This window comes from Ailuropoda melanoleuca, chromosome 15, assembly GCF_002007445.2.
Source record: "Ailuropoda melanoleuca isolate Jingjing chromosome 15, ASM200744v2, whole genome shotgun sequence".
In the NCBI taxonomy this organism is placed as follows: domain Eukaryota; kingdom Metazoa; phylum Chordata; class Mammalia; order Carnivora; family Ursidae; genus Ailuropoda; species Ailuropoda melanoleuca.
Window position 1 is genome coordinate 45,273,074 of NC_048232.1, and position 15,098 is coordinate 45,288,171.

Sequence of the window (15,098 nt, forward strand, 5' to 3'; positions counted from 1 at the left end):
ATCTGCCTAATTTCTTCCTATCTTTATGTATTTCATAATAGCAAGTACATAACAAATAGATTGGCCATCATAAAATTTTGCATGCTAAAAATATTTTATCTTTCATATAAAATGAGGATAAAGTTATAGCTCAAGAGTTGTGTCATTATTTCATCAAAGGAAAATAATTACAAAAGAAAGACACTTTAGTGAATATTTTTTCTACCTCTTGGCTATGTTGTAATTTTGGGCTTCACTAATAGCAAAATGAAAATTAATGTTTCATTTTAAAAATGGGCATAGCACACTGATTTGCATAGGCCAGTGAGAAGTGTAATTTGCTCTTGCTATATGTAAATAATTCTTTTTTTTTTAAAGGTTTATTTATTTATTTATTCATTCGACAGAGATAGAGACAGCCAGCGAGAGAGGGAACACAAACAGGGGGAGAGGGAGAGGAAGAAGCAGGCTCATAGCAGAGGAGCCCGACGTGGGGCTCGATCCCATAACGCCAGGATCATGCCCTGAGCCGAAGGCAGACGCTTAACCGCTGTGCCACCCAGGCGCCCCTATATGTAAATAATTCTTAAGATATCAGGTACTTTTAAAAAAAGATTTTATTTTTAAGCAGTCTCTATAACCAACATGGGGCTTAAACTCACAACCCTGAGATCAACAGTTGCATACACCATCATCTGAGCCATCCTGGTGCCCCAACATATATGGTACATTATTTTGGAATGGCTATACATCTTTGAGATGTGATATGAAGATATGTAAATGTACAGGTGCTCCCAATTATCTTTCCCATCAATCTCTTGTAGTTCCAAGAGCTCCCCCACCAGAGTAATTTCTAAGGCACTACCATTCTTAAAAGTTTCTCTTAAGCTTACCAAGAGAGGGAATTTATTAACTCATTAGACCCAACAGAAGCATTAGAATCTACTAGAATGTAAGTTCCATAAGGGCAAAGACTTTGGCCTTCTTGGTCACTGTTATATCCATGATGCCTAGCATACAGTTTGCACTCAATAGATACTGAATGAATGAATGAATGAATGAATGAATGTGTACATGAATTATTCATTAAAATTTAGCACAGATTAGTTTATCCAGCTATATTAGGCTGTGAGAACAGCTCCTGTCATATTGGGTCTCAGGACATGTTTTGTTGGACACAGGGTTTAAGAAATGGCTGTTTCACAGACACAGATCTTTGTAGAGCACTGAGAAAAGTAATTTTGGCTCATTGTGAGTAATGTCACAAGGAGAGTGGTTGCTTATTTAAGAGAAGGATGTAGGAATCCTTATCAAAGAGGTCAGAATACTAGAAAGATAAGCTAAAACTGTATCGAAGTGGTTAACTTTGCTACTTCAGGCTAGTCTAAAATTTAGAATACAAGGGAGTCCCTCTTTCTCTGAATAGAAAAGTGGGTGCACCTTAAGGGCCTTCTATAATATATGAATTTCAATTTGTCTCCTATTACCATTATTCAAATAATTTAATAAGCCATGGTTATTAAACATTTCTTTGATGTGAGCTTTGTTTTTTTTCAGCTAGTTTTGATGGAACTTACTTGTCCTGGCCAGTTTCCATCTGTAGTTTTGCAGTCCTGCAGCCTTGGTCACAATGGTGAGGTTATAGAGGTGGCCAGGTGTCAGTCCGTGAAAACTGTAGGAAGTAGCATGTTTGTCCACGACACTGTCATGAACTAGGATGTCTTTATCCATCAGCATAAGCTGGTAACTTTCCACATTCCCAGAGCCATGGGACCAGGAAATCAGGAGAGAATTGGTTTTTGCTGAAATATTGATATCTTTCACTGGGGATGGCACTAGGAAAATAAAATGCATTTCCAAAGGGTCATTTATAATTTCCTTAGAGAAGACATAGACACATTTAATTCGAAATCAGACATTTATGTATGTTTCTCTGTACATCTAATTTGTGTACTAAGTAATGACAACAGCACTCTTGAAATTTCACTGGAATCTGTATTAATGTTCTTTTCAAAGTCCATGCCTAAAGCTACATCATAGTTTACCTGTGTCTCTCCCCCACTTAATAGGTATTAAGGTAATTTTTGCCAATGAAGTATGATATGGCAGAGCAGCAAAAAGAAAAGAAAGGGAAGAGTGATGGAAGATGAAAAACAGAAAGATAGCAATAAATCAGGAGAGAAAATGAGAGGAGAGAGCATGACCGGAAGGACAGTACTTCCGGGAAGGAGGTGAAGTGTGTTATTGATACCGGGATGGGTGGGTGTAAGCAAAAACTTGTTCCAGATGTAGGAATATTTAGGAAACATCATGACTTGATATTATGAGAAGAGTATACAGAGGAGGAAAACACTTAAACATAAGTTTTATGACACAAACTCAGAAACTGAAGCAGAAAAATGTTGTTGCCTAAGATTTGAGTTAGGAAGGTCATCAGGAAACATCTACTTCATTTTGGAGAAACTTCCAGTCCCAGAGAAGTCCCAGACTTGTTCAAAATCACCTGGCAAGCTAGCCACACAGCCGTATCTCCTTATTTTTAGTGTAGTCTTCACACCGTACTGTATAACATTTGTCTATCTGTCTGTCTAGCTACCTATCTGTCATCTTGGTTCTGGGGGCATTCTTACTTCTACCCCTTCAATTTTAATGTAATCCCAAAAGGAGCCTAGACGATTAAATACTCAACTATCTGTAAGCAGGTCTTACCTGTTGATCCATTGGTATAAATTGTAAGGGAACGTTTCTCTCCAGAAACAGTTGTGATGGCAATATTGTATTTGTTACCAGCAGTGAGGTTAAAAAATGTATGTTCGTTCCATGAAGTACTTTCTTGAATTTGGGTCTCCTGTATCTTTCGGTTATTGTCAAACAACTGCATCTCATACCAGGTGACTTTTCCAGAAGAAGGAGTCCACCAAACATGCAAGCTGGTTGAAGTTGTCTTCTCTTTACTGACTTCAAACTTAGCAGGAGGTAAAGGATCTGCAAGACGAAAATCCAAAAAGAGCATGGCTTAAAGACTTTTGCAAATACATGTTAGTTTGTGGGAACCCAGATTCATTTTCCTTCAAAACTTTAAGCATCTGCTGCCCATGAAACAAATTGGTATTTTACTCCACTTTCAAACTTATCATTCCATTTAAAAAAGAAATCCACTCAGCTACTAGATAGAAACTTCTTTCTCTAATAAAATTTCTTTGTTAAGACAGCTCTGAGCTTAGAATTCCAAGTAAGGTTATATTTTCTTTGGCTTGCAAGTTTAGCACTTTTCACACACTGACAAACATCCAGGCTATGCCTGGATAAATACTAAAAATCTCAACAGAAAATACAGATATTAAGAAATAATTTTGAAATTTGTATTGAACTTTTTCTTTTTTAGGTTGTGGATTTGGGGGGGTAAAGAATATACAAGTTTAGGTTGTTTTTAAATATCAGAAAACCACAAAAGATAGAGACCTGATTATGAGCCTAGCCTAGGTTTGCTCATGAAAATGAATTCTCCCAACAGGTGGGATTCCCTATGTCCTTAGATTTTCTCAACTTGAGTTCCGGGACAATTTGGAGCTGCTGAAGCCTCCAGAGAGGGTGGAAGGGGTTGGTCTTGCACCCAGCTGTTTGCTTAGTTCCGACTCTCATGGGTGAGTTTGAGGAATCTTAGTTCCCATTTCCCGTGAATCTTCACTTTGGAATTTGAAATAGGATGAACAGCATGTCCCTGGGTTAGGAACTAAGTCAACAGTGTTTACAGATCAGCCATTCTATGGTGTAGTGGGACTATCAGAAAAATAAGTCTCTCCCTACCCTGAATGCAGGGAAGAGCAACATTGAGAGACATTTACATATGAGTAATTTTCAGAAATCCAACTTGGTTCTAGATCTAGAAAGTCGGATCGAGATATTGGAGGCTAAAACTCAAAGCCACGTCAGATGTTTTAGTGGGATGGCTATCGAGGTGTCAGTTCTTATCTACATCTTGGAAAATTATATTTTGCTTATGAAACAACTTCAGATTCTAGAATCTTCTTAGAACAGTATATGTTTTCTGAAGGTGTTTGCTTGGGGCTAACATGAAAACAAATAGGAACAACATAATCTTATTCTGTATTAAAAAGGCATGTCTGGCCACACAGCTCCTAAGACTATCTATGGGTCACCTATAGAGGACATCCATAAGCTAAATACAGCCTATGGTCAATCTAACGTCTTTTTTGTGTGTTTTATGCTGTGACATATACGAGTACATCAACCTGCAAAAAGCACACAAGCCACCTAACATTTTATAATACGAGAACTAATAATAATATAAATGCCAGCTAACAAGGAAGTCAAGACAGCAGCAACTCAGAGAGCCCAAAGTGCCAGGTGTGCGGTTTACACCCTCGCACTGCAGAGGTTCACGGGCAGAGCAGAGGCTCTGTCGACTGACAGCCTGGGGCTGAACCTGGCTCTCCCGCTCTCTAGCTGTGGACTTCGGGCAATGCCCTAACCTCTCTGCACCGCCGCCGTCTCATCTCTGCAATGCTGATAATAATGCTGTCTATTTGGCAAGATATTTATGAAGATTAAATTGTTTTATCTAGAGAACTTAGAAGAGCGTCTGGCACATAGCAAGCGTTCAATGTTAGCTGCTGCTGTTCTTATCATTTCTGTAAACAGGAGGGGGTCCTGTCACGGAAGCAGGGAAACGTGGTGGTGGAGAGCGTGGGCTTTGGGGTCAGACAGAGCTCAGTTCAAATCCTCAGCTCCATCGTGGGTCAGTCATGAGACTCCGGACAAGTTACTTACCCTGTCTAAGGCTCCACTTTCCCATCTGTCTGGGGAGTATAATATCACCATACCTATATTCTCGGGTGTTCTGAGGAGGTGCAGAGCACATCGTACCTGGCACAAACGGGCACTCAGTAATAGAAACTTATGCAGTCTACTCAATCACACACAAAAAAGTTTCCTCTGAATCACTGACAAAATGGAGGCAGAAATGGAATACAATTTTTTTAAAGCTAAACTAATGGGCTTAATTGCCTTCTTCATTAAAAGAAAACACAAAAACTTCATAAAATCTTATCAGTTTATTCCCATGACCTAACTTTCAAACCATTAAGATAAAATAAAAAATTCCCAAGATGATTCTCATTTATGGGTTCTTGCGGAAAAACAGTAGTTTTTTTTTTTTCTGGGCAATATTATCTAAATTTTCTATCCTACATCATAGTCTGTAATTAAGGACATCATTTAAAAAAAGAACACAATTTCCCCTCACAAAAAGTTTTTTGGTTGCCTGGCGAGAATAAGGTACTTCACTACCGTGAGATTCTAGTAGCCAGCGAAACTCAAGAACAACCTTGTCACAGCCAATTGAGATGACACATTTTTGCTGAAGAGGCATTTTAAGGACAAGGATGGGAGGGACAGCTGCTTTCCAGTGAGAGCCCAAATGAGATCAATACTGTCATTGATGTCTACAAGCCAGAGAAAGGTTAAAGAAAGTAACGGTACGGTCAGTATAATCTAAATCATATATAATCTGCAAAATATAAGCTATAGAAAATGAATTTTAAGGTTGCGTGCATAGAGGGTGAAGTTCAGAAATGCAGACTTTATCTAATCTCTCTGAGCCAGAAAACAAAACAGTCAATCCTTTGTACATCCGCTAGAACAAAGGAACAATGAGACTGGGAAGTGCCTGGGCTGCGAGAACCTGCACTGGAAACAAACACTTAAAGCCCCATTTATACTGCGATAAAGTCCTGTGCTGGCACTTGTCCACTATTGCTGCAAAAGCTGCAGAAGTTACAGAGTTTTCAGACTTCTCTTCCATCGAAGCCCAGGAAAACTCTGCTGTATTAAAAGAAAGTTTCCAATATTTTCTTAGAAACAAATTAGGTACTTCCAAAAGGGGTGCTAATTTCATGTAGATATACAAATGAGATTCATATATATCTATATCTATCTGAATGCAAGAGAGATTTTTAATGCTATTTCAAAACATAGTCGTATGTATGTAATCTTTTTGATCATATGACAGATGGCACGTAATTAGAAAACCCTACTTGGCTTAGGTAATTCATGCCGATGGCTACAGGTGCATTTATAGCCTTTCTGGTTCTCCCACGTATCACGCTCATGTATAGAATAACTAATGAAGTTTGATAAGCTACGAGAACTATGGAAAACCATAAATCGATGATTTAGTCTCAATCAATATATCAAAATGCATCATTAGCCATAAATTTGAGACATTTTTGTTTGTACTTCTCAGTTTCAGACAGACGTGGAATATGGAATGCCAAATGTAAAGTTTTGTGACGCTCGTCTGCTGTATGTCAATAAATCTACCAGTATCAGGAAGCCTGATAATTTCATAAGTGGTCTTGATGTCAACCTAATTTTTCTGTTCTTCAAGAAAAAGACGAAGTTTAGCTAAATTTCTGAACCGAAATGAATTCCTCTTTGTTTCCCTTTTTAAAAAATGGGACTTAGAAGGAGAAACCAAAAGCCAAAAGCTTTTCTCCAAGTCCCGATAGCATCGCAGTATATCTGTGTAGGAGCTGATAGTTTACAATGTACTTTCTCAGTTGGAATCGGAGGTCAGAGATGTGAAGTGACTCATTTAGGTTACAGACGTAACAAGGAGTATAGCTGAGATTCTAACCGGCTGCAAGTTCCTTCTATTACACCTTAGCTGTCCCAGGGTGGGTGATGTCTTGAATTCATGTTCAGTGTAATAACAAAACACTCAAACCAGATGGCTATGGAAAATAATAGGTAAATTTATAGAATTTTCATTTGATGGTTAGACTATTGTAGCAGAGATAAAATGAATAACGACACTAATCACACCTAAATCTAATTCTGTGACTGTGAAAGCTACTCTGGTTTTTTTTTTTAATCATTTTTCTTGCCTCTTCGTTTTTGTTTCCCTAATCTGACTGCCTTTAGCTGGGATCCTATTGCCTTGTGACTGAGTTGCTCCCAGAGTTTTCTGGGTGTCTTCCTTATTTCCTCCCTTTCCTCTACTGTTGCCAAATAACTTCTTTGTATATCTTCCCCATCACCATCCTCTCCTTCTTACAGCACCAACATCTTTCCGTGAGATGAAGTCTAAGTTTCTCCATAGGCACTCAAGGTCACCTCAAATAGGATATCATCTCGACCCCCTTATCTTTCACCACTAGCTCTAGGCCAACAGATCTATCTTTTTAGTAATGACAGGGCCCATTTCTGTATCTCTATAGAAACTGGGATACTATTCTAGTTAAAAGCAGGGAGGCTAGGGGAGGGGAAGCCGCATTTCTGTGGCACTCTACATAAAATGGAATGAACATCAACTCTTCATCCAAAACAACTCGGAATATTCTCATGGAAATCAAGGTAAGGGTGGAGCAAAAGCCACAAATGGGTTTGTTTTGTTTTGTGCAGGTTTTTGAAAACGGGAAGGGGAACAAAATGAAAAAGCAATTGCTCACAATCTGCAGTTAAATACATTTATAGAGGGGGAATTTTCTTTCACTTTGTGATTGTTGCCGCTGGACTACAGTTGGCTTCCTGACTTATTTTAAGATGACGTACTACATTGTGATAATTCATCAGAGTAACATGCATTTGATTTCTCGACTTTACACACTAGATACGAAGTTCAAGTAGTAACGGGCTTTCCAAATTTCCATATCCTCAAAAGGGCAATGAAAGCAGTTTTCAGCGTTATCTGCACCATCTTCACAGCAGTGTAAGGTGCCACGTTACTTTGAGGGTCACCATATTCGGCCCTGGGGACCAACGCGTGGTAGGTGCTCCTCTGAGAGTCTACAGTCTACTCAGGAATCAGGGAGGCTGACTTTGACGTCAGACTGGACGTGGGTCCAAATGCCATCACAGTCACTGATAGTCGTGACTAAGCAAGTTGCTGGAGCTCCTGGCTGCTCAGTTTCTCATCCGTAAAAGGGCACAGCACCTCCCACACAGAGCCCTAAGTGTTAAGAGGAAACGGAGGTAAATGTTAAACTCGGCCCCAGCACACGATGGCCGTTGGTCTTCATGCTGCTGCTGTTCTTGCTGTTTAGAGTGACTCAGGCCAGCACAATGCTACATGTGCAAACGGAGAATGAGATCCAAGGGCTAAGGTCTTAGAGGTTGGCTTCACGAAGGACAGGAATTTGAGCAAGTTTGCAAGGTCCAAGTGAGTCAGAAACCAGAGAGAAGAAAGGGTGTTCCAGAGTGAGAAGCAGGGGGAAGCTCAAGCACGTCTAGGGAGCATTAGAGGGGCACATCAGCCCTGACAACCGACGGAGGCTTGAACCCCGCCCTCCCCAGGACACCCTTCAACAGCCCACTCCAATTCTTCGTATTCACAAGTGAGGCTGTCTCAATAGTACCTAAAGTGCTACATAAATGCCGCAGAAGGGGAAGTCCCTTGGCCTCTCCTGCCAATCAGACTGCTGCCCAGAAAGCCTCTCCAATGTAGAAATTCATGATCGAGCGCTTGAGTTGTGCTTCTAAACCTTATTGTTAATGTTAGGTATGTAGTGATATTCCGGTTATGTGAAAAATAATTTTTATCTTTCTGAAAGGCATATGGAATTACGTATAAATGGAATCAAGCGGAGGCTTGGATTGCATCACAATGATACAGGGTGGGGGAGTGGGCGGATCTACAGATGAGATAAGATTGGCTATCGGCTGGTAACTGGTAAAGGTAGGTGAGGAGTACATGGTAGTTAATAACACTCTTCTGTTTACTTTTTTTAAAAAAAGATTTTATTTATTTAACGGAGATAGAGACAGCCAGCGAGAGAGGGAACACAAGCAGGGGGAGTAGGAGAGGAAGAAGCAGGCTCATAGCGGAGAAGCCTGATGTGGGTCGATCCCATAACGCCGGGATCACGCCCTGAGCCGAAGGCAGACGCTTAACCGCTGTGCCACCCAGGTGCCCCTACTTTTTTTTTTTTTTTTCTGTGTTTAAGTTTCTCCACATGAAAGTAAGGAAAGCAAAACCCAAACCAAAAATTCCTGGAAATCTATAGGCAAAACTATCCTGTTAACTTTATTTGCATATTATATGTTTAGGGGCATATAGTCATCTTCATTGATACACATTCATACAGAGAGAATGGGCTTGATTTGTCCTACAAAATCAGAAAGGCATCAAATTATCCTTTATCCCCTAGGGGGACTTCCAGCAAATTGATGTCTGGAAACGGAAGGTGAAAAAATTATTCTTTGCTCTTCTCTTATTCTGTCTGGACAAGTAAGATTTTATGTCTTTCTTGCTAACCTGTAGAATGCCATGCCCATCAACAGAAGTCACACTGATGGAAGAAGCCTCCCAAGCACTCAAAAGATCAAGGTCAGAGAACTAGGTTGGTTCTTTCCACATTCATAGCTCAGCTTGACTTTAGAATTCCTGAAACAAGTAGACTGCCAATGGCTGATTGCTAAATATTGAAATCATCACCAAAATTTCCACACAATTGAAAATCAATAGCTGCTAATAATTTCTTCACTCTAAAACACATTAATCATTATTCCGTCCTTGTGCAGGCTAAGTATACATAGATTTAAGGTATTGTAATGTATTTTTTCTTCTTTAAAAGTTGACTTGAAAAGTAGTTAACAAAATATCACATGGTAATTTGAAAGAACTAATACCAACTTAAAAATTATATCCTTTCTGCAGAGTAGTGGAGACAACTGGAGCTAAGCCAGAAACACAGGATTCAAGTTCTGGTTCTATTATATACTAGCTGTGTGATTTGTGATTAGTTAATTCTCATGAATATCAATCTTTTCTCCAACCTGAAAGTAGTAAACTTACTACACACACGGTATGTGTGACAAACACTATTCTAGAATTTACGTATGAACCAAATAAAATCTCAAAATGGCCCTATGAAGTAGGCATTATATTTATTATCATCCCCATTTTATAAATTAGGAAACAGGCCCGGAGAAGTTAGTAACTTGCTCGAGGCAACTTGGCTAGTAGTGACGGAGGATGCTGCTTCTAGAATCCAGCTCTCTTCCATTATGCAGCCTCCCCCTTCACAGTACTCCTTAAAAATAAAATTAAACAATATATGGTCAGTATAATGTATATTTTATATTCTTACCTACTAAATAAGTGGAAGTATTTTAGATACTATAAAAGCACAAGACAAATATTAGAGTATTAGTTTCTTCCCGGTTAAGATAATATTCTTCGGTATTACAGATTTAGCCATGCATAAAGAGGAATGCTACCAGAATCTTAATGCCAATGAATAATAGAAAAACTATGCCAATAGCTCTTAAACTTCACTGTGCACCGATTCACTGTGATATTTGTTTAAAATCAGATACCCAGCCTCCACTTCTTCTAAATTCATTACATGTGGGGTAGAAGCCAACAATATATGCTTTTATAAGAAGTTCTGCCAAAGATTTTGATGCAAGTAGCTTACAGACATTATTGAGAAGTTATGTTTAAAGCTCTGTAAGTGTATGGGCTAAACTGTGTCCCTCTAAAATTCATATGTTGGAGCCCTAAACCCCCAGTACTTCAGAATATGACTGTATTTGGAGATAAGGCCTTTAAAGAGGTAATGAAGTTAAAATGAGGTTTTTAGGGTGGGCCCTAATCCAATATTATTGGCGTCCTTCTAGAACACAGACAACATAGACAGGGGGAAGAGCATTAGAGGATCTTCAGAAAAAAAAGCAGCTGACATCTTGACCTGGGACTTCTAGCCTCCAGAATTGTGAGAAAATAAATTTCTGTTATTTAAGCCATTTGTCTGGTATTTTGTCATGGAAACCCCAGTAAACGAATACAATAAGCAACATTTTGAAGTGGAAATAAGAGCTGATATGGTGACTTGGTAATTAATGCTCCTAAAGTGTTTTTTATTAAAGACAAAGGAATTAGCCATGTTAAAAGAGCTAATTTTTTTTCACCCTTTGTTCTAGGCTGATTACTAAGTAGCTGAAACTGACTAACAAGAAGGCATATGCTATCAAGATAGTCTTCCCATAAGTGAAGTTCCTTACTACCAGACTACTTCCCTGGGTTCTGTAACTTACCTCTAACCTAAGGAGAATAGATCATATTTTTAGAACACATAGATTTTCCCACTGAAATGTTCACTTTATTCATTCATATCTATCTATCTATCCATCCACCCATTCATCTATCCATTCATTCATCCACCTATCCATCCATTTAATCAATAATTATTGCATACCATGTGCGAGATGCCATTTTAGATATTGAAAAACTATTTCTTATTTGTGGGAAGATAAAAGCCCCCCAAAAGTTCTAAATGAAAACTCTAAGATTTCATTTAAATGAACTCAAGTGCCCTTAGGGTGCATTCAACTACGGAAATAAATGAAGTTCACTGGAACTTCAGTGAACTGGTATTTAAAAGGAGAGAAACTACAACTTAGCTCTAGAGAATTCTAGGCAGAGTGGTCCAGCTTTGCCAAGTCTTCCAATATGTTAGGGGATCCCATAAATCTGGCACTTACATTGTTTTTAATGCTGGTAAAAATAATCTGGATTTTTCAAAAACTTGACGTGAGCCAAACAAAACATAGTACTATTTAGACACCTAGCTAGACACCCCAAGGGGCTACCAGTTTGCAGCCCTCTGCTCAGACTCTGAGGACACAGTGTTACAAAAGTGTGGGGAGTTCTTCAATATTGTCTTCACTGTTTGGTTTCCAATGAATTCACAACTAAATAATCTGACTTTCAAATTATTTTTGTTCACAACTAAATAATCTGTCTTTCAACTTATCAACTGGTTTAATGACTGAAGGCACCTGAGAACTGCCTCATGTCTTCTCTGTGATGATTGCAGTGTGGCATACACAAGGCAGGGCAAGGTCTTCATCCAGGAAAGAAGTGGGAAAGCTCTGTCCCCACCTTCCTCATGACCTTCCCTCACCTCTGCACAGACTGCAAGGACAAAGACCATGTTCTGTTCACCATCCTTACAAGCACACCTGTCACCACTTGGCATCATTCCTTGCAGTATCCACGCTTGGTGAATGTTTGCTGAATCCACCTATGTTTTTTCAATTCTGACTGAAAATCTGGAGTGAAAACTGATGGTTGCTAATTGTGCCCATGTAGTTAAATTTTTTTTAATCTTTAAGGCCATGTCTACATGACAATAAATTAACTGTTTTAGACAATTTATCGGGAAAAACAATCAGACAAATCACACTTGGAATGATACAGAGATAATCTAAGCAACTGTTGTTATCTCTAGTCAGATCACTTCTTGCTCTCATTCCCTTTAATCTAGACTAACAAGACAGGCAAAGTGGGGTAGTAAAACACAATACATTTTGAATAACTTTTTTTGTTTGAAGTTATATTTCAAACTTAATATTATACTACTAGTTGGCCCTACTTTACTACGAGTAAAACGTGATTTGTAGAGTTGATCTCTGCAGCCTAGCAGTTTAGAGAAATACCAGTACTTCCTCTCAACTAAATGAAAAAGTCATGTGTCCTTAAAATACAGAAAGCACTAATGACAAAAAACAAATAACAACCAACCAACCAAAAAAAAAAAAATCCTCCCTGAAACATTTTTAAAACATCTTAATTAAAAAATGTTTATTTAAATAAAATTATTTTAAAAATGTAGAGGGCCCTAAGCATTATACCATCATACAAATAAGTGTGGGGAAAAATATCATTATACAATCATCACCTGCAAATTCCTTCTTCACATTTATCATGGGATTCATAGAAGTTGTGGTGAAAAGTATATTTGTGATACTGTAAAAAGCAACTCTTTAAGAAAAATGATGAAAACCTGAATGCTAATGAAGCCTTTTTTTAACTCAACGTAGTCAATAAAATGCGAATATTTCTTACATTTCACAAATTCCTTTGGACTTGGAACACCTACATGCATAATTAAACTCAGAGCGCATTCTAACTAGTAACACCCACAGTGAGTCCTTTTCCTATTCTTAAAAATAGTTCTGCCCCATGCAACAGACACCTTAACAAATGCAAGGAACACATCTGGAAGTTTAATGTCATAAATTTCCCAACATTAGCAATCTGAGTGTTCACAAACCCATCCTCACATACCAAGAGACCAACAGCTTTATGACTAAAAACCTAACCATTTCAACCTCTGTAAAATGTTCTAATTATGTGGTTGATTTCAGTCTCTCTTTGATTCCATATAAAAACATAACCAAATTCTTCACAAGTGGTGTTTCTTTTCAATTTAAGTTCCTGCAAATCTCAGAAATTATCTCAAAGTTTCATCTGAAGGAAACCAAGTGATATAATTGGGCATTCTTCATTTTTCTCCAAAAAATGAAGAGAATTAATATTTGATTGACTTATTACATGAACCCAGCTTCATTTCCTGACCCTGCTGTAGCTGCCCTGAGAGCTGAAAGTTCTCACACCTTTTTAAATGATAGCTAAGGGAGTCATCTTTGTTCAGGGTGAACATGAAATAGGAGTAAGGACAACACATTTCTAAAATCTGACTTCCAGAATTCTTCTGTGAAATGTGACTTTATGAACAGAAGTAAAGTTTCACTATCGTGACAGGTAAAGATAATGTTAAAAGGAAGACTAATGAAGTCACAAAACATTAAAGTTGTTAGAGAGTTCAGAGCACATGCAATGGGTATCTGACAGGACTAACTAGGTCAGAGTATGACAGCCCCCTACCGAGGTGGCTGGCACTTGGTAAGAACTTGGACCTGAACAGCCAAGTCTGACACTCTTATTTTACAGACACGAAAACCGAGGCAGGAAAGATAAACACTTCCTGTGTACACATGGTAGGGTTTACCAAAACTGTAAAGAAAATAAGTGATTTGAGGTTCAGAGTAACAAAAGGATCATCTCTGGTATTACCCCGTTTTAGTTATTCAAGTTATACAAATTAATTTTGGTGCCCTCATTTGAAGGGACTTTTCGAATATTCCCCTATGAATGGCTCTATTCTATTCCTGAAGATATTATGCCCTGGTTCCAAAAATAAAACTAAGTTGAGGGAAGGCATATCCCTAATCGTTGCACTTCCATTATTTATTCTAAAAACATTTACTTAAAATTATTCCAGGGCTTGACAATTTAACGTGATGGAAGCTCAAACCACATCATTTTAACAGATTTAACAAACTCCCTCCACAGCCCACAGCTCCTCTCTGCCGCACTCCCCTTTCAAAGAGCTAGTCCGCTGTCTTCAGCACTAAGGAAATCTCTAAAAGTCAACCAAGCTGCTTCTGGCCAGATCTGAGGAAACTAGAAATCTTGGTCAATATTTATCTTCACAGGTATTTTTACCTTTATTTTTTGTATGCCTGGAACTCAAAGGCAACACCAGCTTAAAAAGGCAGGGCTCAGCCCAGAGGGGCCTGCCCATCCAACTGCACCTGTCACCCTTTACCTGTTTGCAAGACCACAGTTCTCGCTTCACCATCCAGAGACACAATCCTGAAGTTATAGGTGGTTCCCGCTTGCAAATCCTTGGGGTAACATCCATAGGTGGTGTTGTCTATCCGAGTGGGGTGGCACCATGCGACCCCTGACGTGTCACTTCTGTACATGAGGCTGAAGTTACAGGGTGACCCCAAAGTTCTCCACTGGAGAGAGGCGGACCGGCTGGAGACCTTGGACTCCGTCAGGGTGAAGTTACATCTCACTGGCTCCCCCAGTCCAGTCTGCAAAGGAACCAGAGGCAGCTGAAGCCCACAGTCTAGACCGCCCAGGGACTTGTGCACAGCAAGGTCCCCAAGCCGCCTCCTCAGCCCTCACCCCCAGCCTCAGCCCAGCCCTTTGCCCTCCAGCCAGAGGAAAGACCCGCGGAGGAGGTGGGTGGCAACTTTTCCCCTAGCTGCTCTTTCTGTCTCGGAAGCGACTGGAGAAAGAAGGCGGCTTGGCGTCTTTGACAGTAGGACGAGCTGTCAGTCTGGGCGGGGGCTCGGAACAGGACCTTTCTTCCCAAGGGAGAACGGTTCCCACTCCGCAAAACACGGCCCAGGGACCCGACAGCGGAGTGGGAGTTTGGTGGTCGGCAGGAGGGGCGCGTCGGCCGCGACCTCCCTCGGGCCACACTCACCTGCAGCAGGCTCAGCGCGGTCCACAA

The 15,098-nt window shown here is 39.6% G+C and overlaps 1 protein-coding gene across 1 annotated transcript in view; it reads right to left on the reverse strand.

Annotated features, from left to right (window-relative positions):
- PTPRB (protein tyrosine phosphatase receptor type B) overlaps positions 1-15,098 on the reverse strand; it is a 110,049-nt gene that overhangs the window by 69,024 nt on the left and 25,927 nt on the right. The window contains exons 4-6 of the mRNA XM_002915613.4: positions 14,400-14,673; positions 2,689-2,964; positions 1,557-1,814 (exon numbers count right to left, since the gene is read on the reverse strand). Coding sequence (XP_002915659.2) covers positions 1,557-1,814; positions 2,689-2,964; positions 14,400-14,673 — 808 coding nt within the window. The remainder of the gene's footprint in view (positions 1-1,556; positions 1,815-2,688; positions 2,965-14,399; positions 14,674-15,098) is intronic.